This window comes from Gossypium arboreum, chromosome 9 (assembly GCF_025698485.1).
Source record: "Gossypium arboreum isolate Shixiya-1 chromosome 9, ASM2569848v2, whole genome shotgun sequence".
Lineage (NCBI taxonomy): Eukaryota > Viridiplantae > Streptophyta > Magnoliopsida > Malvales > Malvaceae > Gossypium > Gossypium arboreum.
The window spans coordinates 43,181,928-43,203,243 of NC_069078.1; the positions used below are offsets into that span (position 1 = coordinate 43,181,928).

General features: G+C 34.0%; 1 protein-coding gene across 1 annotated transcript; it reads left to right on the forward strand.

Moving 5' to 3' along the window:
• Positions 1 to 526: 526 nt before the first annotated feature.
• LOC108472594 (probable serine/threonine protein kinase IRE) lies at positions 527 to 9,031 on the forward strand. Its single transcript, XM_017774141.2, has 17 exons — positions 527 to 1,400; positions 1,656 to 1,717; positions 1,873 to 2,016; positions 2,293 to 3,642; positions 4,084 to 4,256; positions 4,482 to 4,731; positions 4,825 to 4,917; positions 5,001 to 5,141; positions 5,233 to 5,325; positions 5,483 to 5,684; positions 5,783 to 5,868; positions 6,750 to 6,838; positions 7,381 to 7,432; positions 7,511 to 7,567; positions 7,678 to 7,836; positions 8,169 to 8,249; positions 8,381 to 9,031. Exons 1-17 carry the CDS (start codon positions 914 to 916, stop codon positions 8,468 to 8,470), a joined length of 3,609 nt encoding a protein of 1,202 aa, XP_017629630.1. The 5' UTR covers positions 527 to 913; the 3' UTR covers positions 8,471 to 9,031.
• The last annotated feature ends 12,285 nt before the right edge of the window (positions 9,032 to 21,316 follow it).

Consider the following 21,316-nt stretch of genomic DNA (forward strand, 5'->3'; position numbering starts at 1 on the left):
TCGATACCCTAAGTAAATGTATCAATATTTTACCAAATGAACATGATTTTAAAAAGATAGAATACCAATTTGATATCGACACTAATGTAAAGTATCGATACTTATTTTTTAAACATCGATTATCAATACAATTGTTAATTGTTTAAAAATATCCAAATTGACAGAATGCCAAAACGATATCCATACTAAATTCAATATCGATACTTATACTCATACTTTGAAAAGTTTGCAGTTTGTTCCTCATTTATGCTTAAGTCAATTCAAAAGCTTTCATAAGCTTGATTTAGTTCAATTTTACTTATTTACTGTAACGTGCATGCATTTTTTATCTTAATTAATAAATCAATGAATTTTTATTGAAAATTAAATATATTTTTTATGATAATAATATTTTGTAACTTAAATCTAATGACTGAATCGGGTGAAAGATGTTAGGCATAAATTGAATTAAAAGCCACATATCACTAAAGGAAAAAAAAGCCACATATCACAATCGCTAATAATGAGTAAAAAAAAAAAAGTGGAAGAGTAAAATAGATATCTAACAATACACTGGTAGACTAGGTCGGTTTTAACAACTGTTGAGTTTTATAAGGCTCACTAGTTCGCGGCATGCACGTTATTTCAAAACTGAAAGCAAAATTTAAATTTAAATAAAAAGGAAAAAAAAAAAACTGTTATCGTTCCTGCCTGTCGACCTTAAACGCACCATTCCCGCGAGACCTTACTCTTCATTTTCTCTCCCAAAATGATTTCCCGGATTTTCTTCTCCTTCCTCAAAATTATTATCTCTTGATTTTTTTTCAAAAAAAAAAATTATATTCTCTCCTCTGTCGTAACTTTGATGATCAATTTGATCATCATAATTCAATAAAGTAGTCTTCATCGTAATGCCGTGAATGAGAAATTAGACATGTCGTCGGCGGAAAATAACCAGGATCCAACGCCGGCAGCGACGAAAAAGATATTGACGTCATCATCATCAACGACGAAGCTTCGTAAGATCCCTGGGATCCCTATCCAGCGGTCGTGGCGCGAACCTGCCGAGAAATCAGACGATAGCAGAAGCAGCGGCGATGGCGATGGCGATGGCTATGAAGTCGAAGAGGACGTTGGTGATTATGGTTTGGGTCGTTTTGCTTACGGTAAGAGCGAATCATTAGAGCTAAACGTGAGCCGAGACGATGATTCAATAATTCTAGCGTCTACTCTTGGATTAAACCGCATTAGAACAAGATCTTCTCCACTTCCGTCTCCTCTCAGGTGCTCTTCCTCTTCCAGGAACCCTTCCAATATTGGAGATGTAGGTAGTAAGAAAGGAAATGTCGCTAAGGAAAAGCTACGGGCAGGGGTTGAGGCCTGCACTTCTCAACTTCCTAACCTTAACCCCATTCATCAAGGTACCCATCACTTTTTTCTCTCTCTATGTAGAATAACGTTTTTTTACCTCTTTTGATTTTTAGTTTACTCCTTTTCTTTCTTTTTTGTTTTTTTTTTGTTTTTATAATAACTCTTAATTTCAATGTAAGCTTGGATTCTTGTTAGAATGTATACTTATGATGGAATAAATACAAGTAAAGAAGAGCAACTTGACAATTAGTGGAAATGAACGAATAAATAATTTCGTTTTCTTGTGATTTCTTGATTGTTTATAGGGAAGAAGTCGCCATGGAATCAATCAAAATCACTAAGGGCTCCATCACCACTCAGTACGGAGGTAAATCGATAAGAAGTGTTCTTTTTGTTTTGTTTCTGGGAATGAATTAGACATGTTAGATAGTAGTATATATTACGTATAATATCGAAAAATTGTTTTGCAATCTTCTTTGTTTTTGGTGGAGTAATCATGTTGGTTTTGCCAAGGAAATGCAGTCACCACGTTTCCAGGCCGTACTGCGCGTTACCAGTGGGCGGAGGAAGAAAGCTCCTGACGTGAAAAGCTTCTCTCATGAGCTTAATTCTAAAGGAGTACGGCCTTTTCCTCTTAAGAAATCTCGTGCTTTAGGCCACATGGAGGTAACTTTCTCCTTTCTAATTGAACTAGAACAAGCAAACTTGAAAGAAAGGGACAAACTGTCAGTTATTTAATGAGCAATTCTTCATTAAGTCCTCAACTAATTTTTACTAAGATCTATGTTTCTCACACTGGTTTAAAAAAACACAAATTAACGAGCTTTTACATAGCTTCTGTTAAACTCTACTTCAAAATCTCTTGGCTGTTTATTTATTTTGGTTTATCTCCTTGTTTAGCTATCTTATGTTCATAAATGTATTTAATGATCCGAATTTTAGGAGGTTCTGCTTGCAACCAGGATGAAGTTTGACAGATTAAAGGAGGAAGTAAACTCTGATTTGGGTGTTTTTGCTGGGGATTTGGTGGACAAGCTTGAAAAAACATCAGATTCTCATCCTGAATGGAAAGAGAGTTTGGAGGATTTGCTGGTTGTAGCACAGCGTTGTGCAAAGATGCCGGCTTGTGAATTCTGGGTCAAATGTGAAGGCATTGTTCAGAATTTAGATGATAGACGGCAGGAGCTATCAATGGGAGTTCCCAAACAATTACATACCCGCCTGCTTTTTATTCTCACCAGGTGCACCCGGCTTGTGCAGTTCCATAAAGAGAGTGGTTACGAGGATGACCACATTCTGGGGCTTCATCAGCTCAGTGATCTAGGAGTTTATCCAGAACAGATGTTTGAATTTGCTCGGAAGGATACTAGTGATCAATTAGATGGAAAAGAAGTGAGTGAGAAACAGAGGAAGAAAGCACAAGGGAAAGAGAAAAGCAAGCAAGATCAAGTTGGTCAAAACTTAAGTACTGCAAATGTAATTGCAGAGGTTGAAACTGCCAAAAGTGTTGATTCAACTTCAAGCAGCTATAGGATGTCATCTTGGAAGAAACTTCCATCTGCAGCTGATAAAAATCGTAAAGGACAAGATACACCTGATTCAAATTCCAAAAATAGAGCAGAACAATCTCAAGCAAAAGATGAGACTCCTAGAATGGAACCTCTTCAAACTCCGTCAGGCTATCCTCAATCTTCTCGAACGCCAAAAACTTCTTGGCCATTCTGGGGTGATCATCAAAGTGTAACTTACGAAAATTCAATGATTTGCCGGATTTGTGAGGTTGAAATACCTGTTGTACATGTGGAAGAGCACTCTCGAATTTGTACCATAGCTGATAGATGTGACCTGAAAGGTTTAACCGTGAATGAGCGTATTGAAAGAGTTGCAGAAACCCTTGACAAAATTCTCGATTCATGGACACCAAAAAGCACACCCAAAAGTATAGACACTCCACGTGAAAGTTTTGAGGCTACAAGAGTTTATACATCAAGTATACATGAAGATACTGATGACTTTTCACCAAAGCATAGCAATCATTCACGCCAATGCTCTGATGATATGCTTGATTGTGTTCCTGATGTTGATAATGCATTTCTTATGGAGCATATGAATGCTCTGCATGATGTGTCATGTGAAACACATTTAAATTTAAGCACACTTGATCTATGCACAAAAGCTTCATCAGGAGGAAGCTTGACACCGCGATCACCATTGTTAACTCCACGAACTAGCCAGATTGAATTGTTATTGAGTGGACGGAGAAGAATAGCAGAGCTTGAGAATCACCAACAGGTTATCATTGTCATAAGTTATATTTCTTTGTGCTTAATCTTGTGTTGAATCAATTCTCTTTAAATACTTATTCAGATGCCCTAACTTTGTTTCCAAGATGACCCTTATTGCTGCTTACTTTTTGAACGTGGATTTATTTTATATCCAGTGTGATTATACATCATAATTGCAGTCGTCTGATTTGCCATATAATTATTTTATCTGCTGTCAAGAAATATCAGATTTTCATGTTCACTCTTCAATGACTACCATGGAGTTTTATTTTCCTTTTGAATTTATCTAGTTTCTGTTGTATTCTGTTTTGCATTGGTAAGCATCTCAAACTAAGACATTCACAGTTGCTATCATGTGAGTTTGTGTACGGAAATCTTATGACCATCATTTTCAATTGATTGAGCATATTCTGGTGTTGATTTTTGAGTTTTTGTCTTAAATTTGCAGATACAAAAGTTGCTAGATATTGCTCGTTCTGTTGAAAATGCAAATGATTGTGATTACAATACATTGGAGTTTATGCTTGAACGCCTGGATGAACTAAAATATGCCATCCAAGATAGGAAGGCAGATGCCCTTGTTGTAGAAACTTTTGGAAGACGAATAGAAAAACTATTACAGTAAGTTAACCTTTATTCCAAAATTTGTAGTCACGTTCGTTTTTTTCTGCCCTCCCCCAGTTTGTTAATAGGTTCTATTCAGTTAAATTCATTGGCAAATCTAAATACGGATTTTAGCCTATGCTTTCATCACCAACTCATTCACTTGAAAACATTATTTTGGCTGGTTTTTATGCTATATTCGGCCATGCCTTCTCACATATATGATTTTTGTTTTAATTATAGGGAAAAATATGTGCAACTTTGTGGACAGATAGAGGATGAAAAAGTTGACTCATCGAATCATGTGGCTGATGAAGATAGCTCAGTAGATGATGATACATTGCGTAGTCTACGTGCAAGTCCGATCAATCCATGTGCTAAGGATCGAACATCTATTGAAGATTTTGAAATAATAAAGCCAATCAGCAGAGGAGCATTTGGGCGAGTTTTCCTTGCTAGGAAAAGAGCAACTGGAGACTTATTTGCAATAAAGGTAGGAGTATATAGGACCAGAAAATGGCTGACACTTACAAATACCTTACCTGTTAATTGTTTGTAGTAACAAAATTCATTTCTACTTCTGCAGGTTTTGAAGAAGGCAGACATGATTCGGAAAAATGCAGTTGAAAGTATTTTGGCTGAGCGTAACATTCTAATATCTGTCCGCAATCCCTTTGTGGTGAGCCTCAAGTTTACAACTGTTTTAGGGGATGTATTCTGTATATATCTTGCCTGATATGGATACATTTAATGATTGGACAGGTCCGTTTTTTTTACTCCTTTACATGTAGAGAAAATCTTTACTTGGTTATGGAGTATCTAAATGGTGGAGATCTTTACTCTTTATTGCGAAATCTAGGATGCTTAGACGAAGATATGGGGCGTGTATACATTGCAGAAGTTGTAAGGGCCCCTAAGCATTTTATAAGACTGCTTACCTTTGTTGGACTCAATATAGTTCTCTCATTGGCACACATTGTATTATATTTCACAGGTTCTTGCATTGGAGTATTTGCATTCTTTAAATGTCATACATAGGGATCTGAAGCCAGACAACTTGTTGATTGGTCAAGATGGGCACATCAAGGTCAGCATCTTTAATTTTATTTATTATATAATTGTTGCTATACAAAGTCTATGCAATATTTTAGTTTGCTTTCAGTGTTGTTGAACTCTCGTAATGTTTATGCTGCCATGAGAAAACTACATAACTTCTCATGAAGCTGTAATCCCTTCTATTACAGTTGACAGATTTTGGGCTCTCAAAGGTCGGTCTTATCAACAGTACAGATGACTTATCAGGTCCTTCATTTGGCAGTAGTGGATTAATGGAAGATGATGAACACAAAGAACAAATTTCACCAAAGAGAGAACGACGTCAAAAGCATTCGGTTGTTGGCACTCCCGACTATTTAGCCCCAGAGATACTTCTTGGAATGGGACATGGTCAGCCACTATTTCAGATAACACATGTATTATGAAGTTTAAAGTTTCCTTCCTCTTGCTATTGATTATCTTTTCTTCTTACTCCATGTTCTTTTTAGGTGCAACTGCTGACTGGTGGTCTGTAGGTATCATTCTTTTTGAGCTACTAGTAGGGCTTCCTCCATTCAATGCTGAAACCCCACCAGTATGTCACCTAAAGCTTGAATGATTTTGGATGATATTTATGTGTGTATGTGTGCGCGCGCGCGCGCGTGTGTGTGTGTGCATGAATTTGTTTTCCTCTTTTCATCAGAACATTGATTTTAGGAAGTATTGAGATTTCATGTAATTCAAACCAGTGTTTGTCTAGTTCACAATATGTCAACATTAGGATGGGTCATTCCATCTTAATTCACTTTTCATTTACTTCTGTTTAGTTTTTTGGTACAAATTAATTTAACAGGAGCACATGAGTTGCATTGTTCACTAAGATGATACAGTAACATTTGAAGCAAGGATACATTTACAGAGAATTAAGCACACTAGCCTACTGAGATAAAAATAATTGGTGTGGAAACCATGCCCTGGCTTTTAGCTAATGATTAAACAAACGCTTAAGAATGCTTTCCCAGTAGTAAGCCAAAATTTCAAAAGGAATATGGTGAAAAAGAAATCTGAAGCTATGCTATCACTGCCTTTTTTCTTCAAATTGTGACAGGCTCTAAGTTAATTTGATATCTGTCGAGAAGTACTTGCTGCTTCATTCATGGATAAGTAAGAACCTTAGGATATGCTGCGGCTCATTTTGCGTAGTTTGTTTCTTTATATATTTTAATACCTATATTTAGACATCACATCCACATAATGTAGTTTCATGCAAAGCTGGATTTCTATGTTTCCTTATCTGCAGCCTAACCATTGGATAAGATAGTAAGGATTTACTCATAAGCTCAAGATTTTTGTATCCTTCAATTCAAATAGATTCCTCTGAACATTGGAATTTTTTTTCTTTTTCATTGTTAATGTTAATATAATTGATAACAGTGGTTGTAGCTTGACATTATTACTATATCTTGCCGTTTGCAGCTAATTTTTGACAACATAATGAATAGAAATATACCCTGGCCCAAGGTACCAGAGGAGATGTCGTATGAAGCATATGATCTGATTGACAAGTAAGATTTACAAACAAAGAAATTTCACTTTATGGATGTTGACCTTTTGACTTTCTATTTGGTCAAATTCTGTGTTGACCATTCATTCCTTAAGTATATTTGGTTTGATATAATTTTTCAATTTCATTGCATGATCATGAGAAAAGTAGTGGACTAGTAAAAAACATTCAATACATAAGCATCTTTCAGACATCATGACGATAAAGTGAATGGAATCCAAATAACCCTGCCTGGTTGGTGATTAAATGTGTCTTTTGGAAGTACGACTGAATCAATCCTAAGATATGCAACTAAACAGAGAAAAAGAAAGAACGGTTGTCATTTCTTCAAAAAAGAAAAAAAAAAAAAAAGGAAACAAAGAAAGCTTCATCCGTAAAAGGAAGAATTCATTGATCATGATAAATAGTCAATGGAATACGTCAGAACCATATTGACCCCAATGTTAGTTATAGTACTGACTGGGGCATTCAGTCCTTCTGCGGATTGAGGAATTGTGGAAAAGATTTCCTTATTCTTAAACCTTTTGTTTTACTCTCTTTCAGGCTGTTAACAGAAAATCCAGTTCAAAGGCTAGGAGCCACAGGAGCCAGCGAGGTAAGTGCTTAGAGCCCTTCACAGGGACCTCTCTACGATTCAAAATAATGTTAACAGCTAATTAAATATTTCTGATAGGTGAAGCAACATGTTTTCTTCAAGGATATTAATTGGAGCACACTTGCAAGACAAAAGGTCTTCTTTTATTTCATTATCTTTAAAACAAATTGAATTGGAGAATAAGTAAAAAGGATTAGGGATTAACATATTTGTAGCATTTAGTGAGATTCCATACTGGGATGCAGGCTATGTTCATACCATCAACTGAAGCACATGACACTAGTTACTTTATGAGCCGATATATATGGAATGCAGAAGATGAACAAGTTCATGGAAGTAGTGACTGCGATGACTTGACTGACACCTGCAGCAGTGGGTCACTCAGCAACGTGCAAGATGAAGATGTATGTGTAAATTTTAATTTTCTTTTATCTTTTATCTGTTTATAATGGTTGATGCCCCTGCTACACAACAATTTAAGGATGCAACTTCCATGTTCCATATAGTTTCAAAAGTTTATAGAACTTCATTTAAATGATGATATTACATTGATCATTCTTATATGGAAGAAAAAGGCTCCATCTATAAATAGTCAACATGGACTAAATAAAACTATTGGTGTGTCTAGAGAGGAGACTAATGATTCTTTAAGAGTCACGATTGCCATATCTAGCATAAGAATTGCAGTCAAATATCGATCAGTGTCATTCTGAGAGTTGTAATGCCTATGAAACAGGGGGACGAATGTGGCAGTTTGACGGATTTCAGTGCTCCTGCCCTTGCAGTGAAGTACTCATTTAGTAATTTCTCATATAAGGTGAGAATGACTACCATTGCTCACTATGCAGTTTCCTACATTACTAATTTCTTGTTTAAACGTCATTTGCGCTTTTATTACAATTTTGTAGTCAAATTGTAGAATTCACTGGAGTTTTATTATTTTTGCAGAATTTATCTCAGTTGGCTTCCATCAATTATGATCTGGTTGTAAAGAACGCCAAGGAATCAGCAGAAGCCCCCAAACCCTCTGGGCCATGACTGGTTTAGTAAATATGTATATGCAGTCAATCCCATGTTTGCTCATCTGTTCTCTCATGTATAAGTTTCATCTCCGACACAAATCGTTTTTCATCGACCATTCCTTGATGAAAAAAAAAATTATCTTCCCTGAGAAGTTCAGGACGACGCTCATGTGGCTCAACATGGGCTCCAACCGAAAGCGGAGCACTTGATTTTTCCTGATGACAATTATATGCTGCTGACATTTGTTACAAAGGGTGCATTGTAATCAGCTGACATTACAAATGAACTGCAGAAGACTGTCATAAGTTCGGCCTTAACATCTAATCCTGCCCTCCCCCTCCAGGATTCTCTGGTTCCCCCACCCCAGGCCGATACCCCTATCATCTTACTTTTAATTTCCTTAATGTTGTCACCTTTTCATGTATATAATTTTATGCTTTTTTATTAGTTAATCAATGAAATCTTCATAAGCTTGTGCTGCTATATTCATTGTTATCTACATTAGAGGCCAAGCAGGGAAGACGCGTTCAGAGTAACAATTCATCTCTAAATTTGCATGCTTTTGGAAGTGAAGAACTAAGCAAGTAAGCATCATTTCTTTATTCAGGATTTGGTTGGTAGTTTAGAAAAGAATTTGGAAAGATGAAAAATCGAGAATATGAAAATTATAAAGATAAAAAAAAAAATTCATTCTATTTGTGTTCTTGGTAGCAAGAATGGTAAAATTGTCATTGATTGATAGAATTGGAAAATAAGAAAAATTAAACTTTTGAGAATGTATAATTTTGAACTAATTTATATCTTTCTCATTTTTTCTTATTATTTTAATTTGGAATAATTTACTTTTATGTATTAGAATGAAAATGATATATTTTTTTCTCTCCTTTTCTTTCCTTCCAAAAACTATCAAAATTTATTTTCCTTTCATTTTTTCATTCCCATCTTCCATCTTCATAAGACAAACCTATGATAATATCCAAAAAAACACCTAAAATAGAGCAGCATTAATGTGATTTAAATCCCACTTGCCTTAAAAAAAAGTTAACTAAACCAAATGTAAAACTATAGTTTAGGTCATAAATTGGTTTCTTTCATCAAAACAAATGTTCTCAAACTTTAAAATGTTTTAATTGAGTATTAAATTATTAGTATCATATCAATCAATTATTTTAATTAGCCTAGTGTTCAACTTACGCATTATATTCTAGCTCATTCTAGCTCAGATCTGATGAGCATATTAAACATATGTGCATTAAATTTAATTTATTATGAAGATATGTTTGAGGACTAAATTAATAGATTTTAATAAATTATTTAAATATTAAAATTAAATTGATAAAATATGTAAGTGTTAAAATTAAATCTATTATTATACCAATTAAAAAGATAATATTATTATTTTAATTAATGATTCAAGAAAGAATGGCCAAATTATAACTATAATTGTTAATAATATATAGTTTACCCATTTTGTCGTTACAAAATTGAGGAGAAAATAAATTGCACACGAGTTAAAAGTCTAGTTTTTTGTGGTAACTCAGGATAACTTTGCTGGCTTTGTTGGTGTGAATAATTGATGATGGATTTGGCCTTATTCTTTAAATTTTTATTATATTCAATGAATTAAATTGGAAAAGACAAAACAGACACTAATAACTGAAGCTAATATTTGGAGAAGTTAGGTTAGTGGGAAAATCTAATAAATCTTCTTTATTTAGATGCTATTCTAAGACTTATTTAGTATTGGTCGGCCAGGTCTTGTAAGAAATGAACAGCACTATAAGAAATTCTCATGCACCCATAATGTATATAATTTATAAACTCTAAGTTGTTATAAAACTAAAGATAGAGATTGTAGTAATGATAAATATAAAAAATGATAAAGAACAAAGATGAGAAAATATAAAATAAAATAAAATGATAATTTTTATTTATAGAGCTTTAATCATCATAGATTACAAATACATAAATAAGAAATTTAAGATATCCTATAAATTTCATGAGAATTTTAGGAGTTAAAAGGTCATCCACATAATTATTTGGAGCTATTGGAGTTGAAAGAACATTCACTTATGAAATATTTAAAACACTCTCCTTTGAATTGTTGAAATTTTTTTATTTAGAAAATAAATTTATTGCACAACAAGAAATTAATTTTTTTCTAAAATTAAGCGATTGTTTTATTTATAGCAATAAACTCTTTACCAAATTTCTACCTATGTTTTGGAATAGGTAGATTGTGTCATTCCGTAGCTTTCAACCAACATGAGCTTCTCTATTTTCGAACCTCGACTTTCTTAGATTATGAGCTCTAACTCACAAATCGATGAACATGATGAAAATTTTCCATTGATGTTCTAATAAAGAATATCAATAACTTTCAATGAGATAGAAACCATTAGCAAACTCATTTAATTTTGATAAAAGTATTGACAGTTTGTATGATGTGTGTTTTGATCTAACCCATAATCTCTATTTATAAAAAAAAAAAAAAAACTACAAGAGTGTTAGTTGAACAAGAAGAATAAAAATAATATTATTTTAATAAAATATACACTTATCCTTTACTGGGATAGGCTATGGGTAGCGACATCCCTTACTCTAGGAGTTAGGGTTGTTACCAATGCTATATAAGATGGGTCAATAGGCCTATCTCATGTATTGGATACAATTACATGTGTTATATGTACATTTAACTAACTCATATAATTTAACCAACCCCGTAAATAATTTTGCATTCCCCAAATATTATGTATTTAATTAATTAAAATAAATTTAATCAATTTCCTAATTACGTTATTTTTCCACCCAATTCTAATTCCGTTAAAGTCACAATGACTTTACCGTACTAAAACCTATGAATAAATAAATTTAATTACCTTGTTCAACAAGATTGCGATGACTAATCAATTTAATTTTCGATTCAAATTTTAATTATTTAATTACAATCAATTAAATAATAATTGAAATATATAAATTTAATATCTAAATCATCTCTTGCTTATAGCAAGAAAACACATGAATTGTGAATAGTGATATATGTGACATGTCTCTAATTTGTCGTTTTCATATTTTAATTTGATCGATTCAAATGCAAACAGTCAAGGTTGTACCAAGAGAAAGAAGGGACCGATTGAACGTATAAGATTAGGGCTCAAATAAATTAAGTTCCAACTCTTCATTTATTAATTACAAAATTATTTAGTCACGGAGTCATTATGCTAAAGTACCATGGCTAAGCTCACCCTATGATATACTATTATGAAAGCTACATATCAAGTGTCTATCCAATCATCTTATCATATGTGTTATTTAAAAGGATATTCTTTATCTCTTTCGGTTAAATCTGTTCAACCAATATGATTATATTTTATCTCATTATAACCATTACATCTTTCGTAATGAAAAAGTCAATTACTAACACATAGTAAGTAAAGCATTTGTTCTAGATAAATGACTCGTGACCACGTTACTTTTCCATCCATCATGTACTTCCATTGAGAGGATATCATTTATCCTTTGTCAAGTTATGAATTCCACTATTGTAAGTGAAGTCATGCCATGCAAAATTTGTAACATCCTAAACCAGACCCAATCTTTATGGCCAAATTTGAAAAGCAACATTGGCCACCGAAATGACCCAAAAATACTTTCTTGATTTGAAACGTAATTTTTTTAAAACCATTTGCGCAATTTGTTCAAAACTAGTAAAATCAAATGTTCAACTTTTTTCAATCTCATTTCAAAAACCATTTGTCCATGAAAATAGTTGAAATAAACTTTCAGAATTATGAAAAAAGATTTAAAACATTAGCTTATCAATTCAAAACAATGAAATAAAACATTTATTTTAATTTCATAAAAACTGCAAATTTCAGGAATCGAAATAAATAATACCTCAATTGTAAACATTAAATCATTGATTCAAAACTATTTTGGATTTTCAATCATACTTCTAAATCAATTGTCTTTTTATTCAAAATTGGATAACTTGGTTATTCGTCAATATTTCAGAAATAAAAACATTTTAACTTCATAAATCAAATGTCTTTAGAAAACTCATTTGTAAGCATTAATAATTTTTAAAACTAAGTCTAATTTTATTAAAAACTCATTTTTCAGAAATGCAACTAAAAAATGTGTTATTGACAGATTTTATTTTAGAATTCGAGTTTCAAGCGAAATCTTATCAAATACTAATTTATGTAGTTTTTAAAACTTAATGTCATGCAAAAAATTTATGTAAATCAAAATGAAAAATCCCCAAAACCCATAAAGTTATTAAAACAAACCCAAATCAAAGTCCATACAAATCCATTAAATGATATAAAGATCATAATTTATTAAAAAGTTCACTTCAGAGAGCATCACCGAAAATTCATATCCGAGACCTATTTACGAGGATTACTTGAAACATACGCATAAGATGGGTGAGCTTACAAGCTTAGTATGAGATCATCACAAATATAATTGCATACATATAAAAATATCAATCTCAACATATCAATCATCATAATAATCACAAGTTCTAACACCAATACCTATGCATGAACATGTCAATGCAAATTTTAAAACGATGCACATTTTATAAAATTTCCTACCCATCTTCGCTACACACAATATCAAGTTCCCCAAAATCCGTCCATCCAATAACACACCATTTGTGGACAAGCAACCACATAATTGTAGATAAACGCCACATAACATATTGTGGACAAGCCATGTAACAGCTTGTTTTTTAGTGGTGTTAGAAATAGTAGATCCGGGGCCACCAAATTTGACGAGTAAGTTCGTAAATACTATTATTTAATATTTATGAGTCAAATATAGTTTTAAAAAGTTTTTTGGTTCAATAATTTATGCTATTCAAATGATTAACTAAGTTTAAGTGGTAAGACCCTAAGGTCAAGTGGTTTTAGAAAATGAGGTATCGAGACCTTGTTTCTATAAACTGAGTCGTAAATATTTTTATAAATATTTACGGAATGTCATTAAGGTGGTATTAAATTTTCATTGAAAAATTTTAACGTTTCAATAGTTAATTAAGCGAAAAGGACTAAATCGTAAAAGTTGAAAAAGCCAATTGTTATTAGTTTAAAGGTGTTAATTAATTAAAGAATTATAATGGATGACCTTATTGAGTAAATTACCCATCATAAAGATAATGGTACGGTTGGATGCTTTAATTTCTTTTAATTATAATGTTTTATATGTTATTTTATTAATAAAATAAAGAAAACATAATAGTTTTCTTCCCCATTTGGTTTTGTTCTTCATCGAAACACCATGGGAGATTTTGAAGCTTGAATAACCATGTTTCTTTGCATGCAAGTCCCTAAGCTATCCGTTTCTAATAATTTTTATGTTTTTGAGATCATTGCAACTAGGTCGAGCTAGCCCGTACCTTTGATTTTTAAACTGTTAAAGATTTTGAATGTTTCCATTAATGAATTTATATGATTTTAGATGTTAAATGATGAATTTGAAGTGTTGGTTGATATTTTAAAGTATTTTGTTAAGTAATTTTGATGAATTTACCGATTAAGGACTAAATTGTTGAAATGGTAAAAATACAATGATTTGTTGTGAAATTATTACAAAGGTGGGCTGTATTTGATGCCATGAAAATTCGAATAAGCTTGAATTTGAAAAAAATGGTTAATTTGCATGTTTTAGGCACAGAGACTAAATTGAATTAAAGTAAAATTTTAGAGGCAATTTTGTAAAATATGTCAAAAATGACTAAATTGCATATCATCTTATTGTCTAAATTAATAAATTGAATGAAATTATTAATTTAGATCAAGATCGAGTGGAAAATCGAGGAGAATAAAAAATTACCAAAAAGCCCCTGTACTTTGATGTTTCTGCAATTTAGCCAGGTAAGTTCATGTGAACTATAATTACGTAAATGTTGGTTACATTGAATGTTTGATGTATTATTATAATGTAAAAGAATCAATATATATATGTTATTATGAAATATATCATGTCATGAGACGATGGAAATCCAACGACGTACGACAACTATCGAGCCCCGTTTGAACTTTAGGAATACGTAGAATACAAATGACATGTCATTAGGATTTACATGTTTTGGGTGTTGGTCTTGAATGTCCTACCGGTGGTTGAGTTTCAACATTTGTTGCAGATACTCGATAGCTTGTGGAGCAGCACCGTGTAGCCACGTTCCAACCCACAGTTTGTGTGAACAGGCCCATTTCCCAGCTCATGTGAGCATATATGTAAAGGAAAGGACAGAATATAGTTATATTTTTAGCACACTTTGTGTGAGCTATCCTGCATATCCAACGGTATTCTATTCGGTTCAATGGGCATGAATTTTTTAAGGAAATGGTAAGTGTTCTATACGAACCAAAACAGGTGTGTATGAAATACATTAAAATGGTGAGCTACATGAAAAAAACATGTTATGTTATGATAGATGATAAATTCAATTGAATCATGCTCAGGTATAAAGGCTATTCATGTTAAATTCATACGAATTATGTTTAAATGAACTAACATGTGTTGTTGATTTGCTTAGGCTTATGCCAAGCTTATGAATAGATTATATGATGCTTAACCTTATACATTGAAATGGCAAGTGTTTTGTAACACCCCTCACCTATATTTAGTGCCGGAATAGGGTTACGGAGTATTACCAAATTTACAATACAATTACACAACTTTTCACCTACATTATAACATTTCATACATTCATTAACTAATCTTAATAAATTTGTCCCTAATACAAGCCTACGAGGTCTTAAACATGCTTTGGGAGTTGTTTGGAACTAAACTAATAACTTATGAAACTTTCACTAAACTTAGAAATTTTTTTCTCAAAATAAGGGACACACGCCTGTGTGGCCAGGCTGTGTGTCTCACACGGCCACCAGACATGCCCGTGTCACAAGCCATGTGGACATTCGAAATGGGAGCACATGGTCGTGTCCCAACCCGTGTTTAACCTTGTGTAACTCTTTGACTTGGGTACACGGCCAATACACACGCCTGTGTAAATACCTCGTGTGCCCTAAAAATGACCATACACGCCCGTGTGTGAGACCGTGTGGAGCATACTGACTAGTTTTTAAATTCAACACCATGGGACACATTGCCATGTAACATGATTTGTGTCACACACGGCTGAGAAACACACCCGTGTCTCTGCTCGTGTGGACAAAAATAGGCTATTTACTAAGCCAATTTGTCACCCAACTTTGCATGTACCTACATAAGCTCAAATGGTACCATTTCAAGACACTAATATGCAACCAAATACCATCAACCAATGTTCAAAATCATACCATCTTTTAACCAACAATACAAATCACAAATATGATACAATTTGCCATCTAATTTCATACCTAATTCACATATTCAATTCAATTAACTAAACCATTCCATACATACATTATCAAGCACCAATTCGCAAGCACACAGCTTCCCAAATAATCAACTTCAATCACACAATATAGGTCAACTACCAAACTTAAAATAAAACCATTTGCACTTTTATAAACATCATCAAATTCATCATTTTATGCAAACTCAAATGGCCAAAATATATGTCCATCAAACATACTGATCGCGTGATTCGTAACAAGTAATAAATATTTATAATGAAGATCAAACCTAGACTAACTATTATCACGACGAAAAGGCAAGCGCACCTATCGAACAATAGTATAGTAATGGCAAGACCGAGATATCGTACCCAAGGGAACCAAAAGTACTAGTAATAACTATCTTTTTATTATCTAGCCTAAGAATAAAATGGTTTGTTTTAATTAACCAATTATTTAAACTAAGAACGCACAGAGAAAAGAATTGAGGAATTGCTTTTGGGAAAATCGATTGACTTGAGACAATACCTAAGGAAAAATCCACCTAGACTGTACTTGTTATTCTGGCTCCGAATTGGACGATTTATTCATTCAACTTGTTCCGTAGAGATCCCTAAGTTATGTTATTATCCCTATTCAAGACTAATAACGTCTAATCCCTAGATTGAATAACCGAGACTTTTCTCTAATTAACACTCTAGGTTTACATTAACTCGATTTATGGATCCCTTTATTAGGTTTCACCCTAATCCGAAAAAATCTTGTCACCCTATTTCTAGGCACGCAATCAACTCCGCTTAATTATGGCAAATGTACTCTTAGACAGGGTCTATTCCTCCTATGAATAAGAGCGTGTCTTGAATCAGTATCCTGGGATATCAAAGCAAGAATTAAGAACACATAATTAAGAACAAGTTAAATATTTATCATACGATTCAGAAAATAATAACAAGATTCGTCTTAGGTTTCATTCCCCTTAGGTATTTAGGGGATTTAGTTCATAACTAAATAAGAAAACATCTCAGAAGAATAAAGAATACAAAACATAAAGAAAACCCAAAACTCTTAAAGGGGAATTGAGGAGAGATCTTCAGTCTTGATGATGAATTCGGCTTCTGAGATGGATCAATCGGCTTCCTTGGGATAATTCCTTACCCCTCTTTTTCGTCTCCTTTTTTCTCCTCTTCTAGGGTGTATTTATAGGCTTTGGAATGCTTAGAAGCCCTCAAAAGTGGCCTTTTCTGAATTGGACTTAACTTGGGCATAGCAGGGACACGCCAGTGTGACACGGCCGTGTGACATGATTGCTAGGCCGTGTTCGATCCGTTAAATTGCACACGGCCGTGTGGGTCAATGGCCAGGCCGTGTGAATCGTGAAAGCCTTGGTCGACACCCTCGAAAGACACGGGCGTGTGAGCTGCCTGTGTGGCAAGGCTTAGTCCGTGTCATCTTCTCAATTTGGTCTGTTTTGTCCCCTTTTGGCTCGTTTTTGGCTCCTTTTGACTCTTGGTGCTCTCTTGAGTACAAAACATGAAATTAAAGCATTAGGAGCATCGAATTCACCAATTCTAATGAGAAATCATCTATAAAATGCATTAAACACGGGGTAAAAATATGTATAATTTATGGTTTATCACATACCAAAATGACACAAGCCTATACATGCAATATACCATTTATACACAACTCAAAAGTACAAAAATAGATGTCTGATAGTGCAGTTGTAACACCCCTTACCTGTATCCAATGCTATAATAGGGTACGAGGCATTACCAGACTTATACACAAGTAGTCATACAAAACCGAGACGTAAATTTCCATACAAATTTAACCTTTTCATAATTATTCATATTGTCCCTAAAACGAGACTACGAGGCCCAAAACATACATTGGAAGCAATTTGGGACTAAACCGAGAACTTTAGAAAATTTCACAACACTTACAAAATTTTTCATATTTTAAGAGCCACACGCCCGTGTGGTTAGGGACACGCCTGTGTGGGCAGGCTGTGTGGTCACACATGCTTCTGTCCCTAACCCGTGTAACTCTCTATTTTTCACCCAAGAACAAATTGAAGACACACGGCCAAGTTACACGCCCGTGTGATAGGCTGTGTGGTCGATTTAAAAATTATGATTTTTCATAAAATAGGTGCAGACTTCACACGCCAATGGCTAAGGCCGTGTCATCCACACGGTTGAGACACACGCCCGTGTCTCTGCTCGTGTGCTCAATTCTAAGCATTCTGTTTTGGAACAATTAAGGTGCAGAAGACACACGGCAGGAACACATGCCAATGGGGCAAGCCGTGTGTCACACACGGCCTAGACACACGCCCGTGTGTCTACCCATGTGAACAAAAACAAGGCTATTTACCAAGCCATTTTGTCACCCTTCCATACACATACCTACACAACAAAACAAAACACAAATCCAAGCAATTATATTCAACCAATTTAGCCAAAAACATGACATCCACGCATCATTCACATGCTACCACTTATCACATACAAACATCACATACTAATCAACTTAAACCATACAAATTTCCACACTCATGAAGACATCATCATATGCATATATAGTTAAACCAATATTAGCCAATACCATATGACGATTTACAAAATGAATTATCAACCAATATAGGCCAACACATTAGGCCAATTCAATTATGACACATAACAAATAACCAAGTCCCTATACATGGCATATCTCAAAATGTCAAATTCATTGGTACCCAAAGTAAACAGTTGATAGTGTGATGGAGTCTCCGACGATCCCCGAATTCGAGCTAGCTTGGTGACACTATAAGACAAGGGAAAAGAAAGAGGAGTGAGCTTTAAAGCTTAGTAAGTTCCTATGCAAATAATAGGCATCATAAATAAACACACATTTAACATACAATTAACATGATGATAATTTACATAAACATTATTAAGATCTTATAATCACAACTTACTCAACCATAACTTTACCGAGGTTCATCACATAACGAGCTCATTTCGTATGAGTTTTACGTACATACCTGAATCATCTCGAATTGGATTTACACACAATTCATCTTTGACATACTCATTAAATTTCCCGTTGAACCACTTGGAATACTAAGGATACTCGGGAGTCCATACACACAGTATCATACCAATGCCATATCCTAGATATGGTCTTACATGGGATCTCATATCGATGCAACTTGCCCAGCTATGGTCTTACACGAAATCTCATATCGATGCCATATCCCAGATATGGTCTTACACGAAGTCTCATACTGATGCCATATCCTAGATATGGTCTTACACGTAGCCTTAGAAACCCTAATGTCATGACATTTGTATCCTATCTATTCCTAAGGTTTAACCGGGATTTCACACTTGTCGTAACTTTGTCAAACATGCTCCATGGTCAATCATAATTCATACAATAGTAAAGAATTTAAAATATAATTATAACAATGCATTATTCACATAAGAACTTACCTCGGTACAAAATAGTAAAAATAGGACCTACTCGTCAAACACCTTGTTTTTCCCCACTCTAGGTCCGAACCTCGTTTCTCTTGATCTATAAAAGCAAATTTAACTCATTTATTATTCACATTATTCAATTTATCCCAAAAATTACGTTACAGAAAAATTATATTTTTGCCCCTAAACTTTGACATTTTTACATTTTGGTCCTTAGGCTCGTAAATTGAAATAGATTCAATTTCTTCAATTCTCAAGCCTAGCTAAACCTCTTTTATACTTATAACAGCCCACAGTTTTCATTTAGTCACACTTTTACACATTTTATAACCTTTTTACAAATTGGTCCTTTTGACATTTTCATCAAAAATCACCTAGCAAAAGTTGTTTATCATGCACCAAACACACATTTTCTACCATTAGACATCAAAATACACAGATATTTAACATGGGTCAAATCCTAGACCTTAATAATTTCTCAAATTAATGGTAGAAATAGATAGATCAAGTGATAACAACTTCAAAAATGTAAAGAGCATTAAAAACGGGGTAATAACGGCTTACAATCGAGCTTGAAAGTGGCCAAACCCGAGCTATGGCTTCTCTTCTAATTTTTGACACAAGCATGAAGAAGATGGACTAAATTTTGGCTTGATTTTTACTTTTTAATTCTTTTAATTACTAAATGACCAAAATGCCCCTTTCTCTAAACACTAAAATTCTCTTACCTCATGTCTATTTTTGTCCAACTAAAGGTAAAATGGTCTAATTACCATCTAAGGGCCTTCAATTTAAAATTTCATAACAATTAGACACCTCTAGCATGTAGAACTCAACTTTTGCACTTTTTACAATTTAGTCGTTTTTGATAAATTGAGTGTTCAAATGTCAAATTTTTTGAACGAAATTTTTACGAAATCATTCTGTAAAGCTGTAGACCATGAAAATGTAATAAAAACAAGTTTTTCTACGTCGAATTTATAGTCCCGAAACCACTATTCCGACTAGGCCCAAAATCGGGCTATTACATCTCTCCCTCCTTTAGGGATTTTCGCCCCCAAAACTCTTACCAGAATATAGGTTTGGGTACTATTTTCTTATAGCCTCCTCTGGTTCCCAAGTATCCTCTTCAACCCCATGTCGTTGGCATAAAACTTTCACTAGGACTATGCTCTTATTTCTTAACTATTTAACTTCCCGAGCTAAAATCTTGATCGGTTCTTCACGATATGTCATATCAGGTGAATCTCAATCCCTAATGGAAAAATCACATGCGAAGGAACAGAACGATATCGTCGCAACATCGACACATGAAACATGGTAAGCCACTGGCCCTATTCTTTCGATAACCTCATATGGCCCAATGAAACGTCGACTCAACTTGCCTTTACGGCCAAATCTTAGAATATGCTTCCAGGGAGATATTTTCAAAAATACTTTATCACCAAACTGAAACTCAATTTTTTTTCTTTTCAAATCAGCATAGGACTTTTGTCAATCTGAAGCTGCTTCCAAGCAATCACAGATTACCTTTAATTTTTCTTCAGTTTCTCTAACCAAATCAAACCCATGAATTTGTCTCTCACTAAGCTTTGTCCAATACAATAGTGTTCGACACTTGAGGTCATACAATGCCTCATAAGGTGTCATCTTTATACTCACTGAAAACTGTTGTTATAGGAAAATTCGACCAATGGTAGATATTTTTCCCAACTGCCTTTGAATTCTAGAGCACAACATCGGAGCATATCTTCGAGTACTTGAATCGTCCTTTAAGACTGACCGTCGGTTTGTGGATGAAATACGGTCCTAAAGTTCAGCTTCATGCCCAAAGCTTCTTGCAGCTTCTTCCAAAACAGCGAAGTAAACCTTGGATCTCTATCTGAAATAATAGACATAGGCACTCCGTGCAATCTCGCAATCTCTGAAGGGTACAGTTCGACTAACTTATCAAGTGAGTAGTTAGTACGTACAAGAATAAAATGAGCTGATTTCGTCAATCTATCAACAATAACCCAAACGACATCTTTCTTTTTCGAAGTCAA

Excerpts from the sequence above, each read along its gene's own strand:
- LOC108472594 (XM_017774141.2), top strand. The coding sequence starts at position 914 with ATGTCGTCGGCGGAAAATAACCAGGATCCAACGCCGGCAGCGACGAAA. Across the intron at positions 4,918-5,000 it reads CTGTCCGCAATCCCTTTGTG|GTCCGTTTTTTTTACTCCTT; the intron begins GTGAGCCTCAAG and ends ATGATTGGACAG. Across the intron at positions 7,568-7,677 it reads GCACACTTGCAAGACAAAAG|GCTATGTTCATACCATCAAC; the intron begins GTCTTCTTTTAT and ends ACTGGGATGCAG.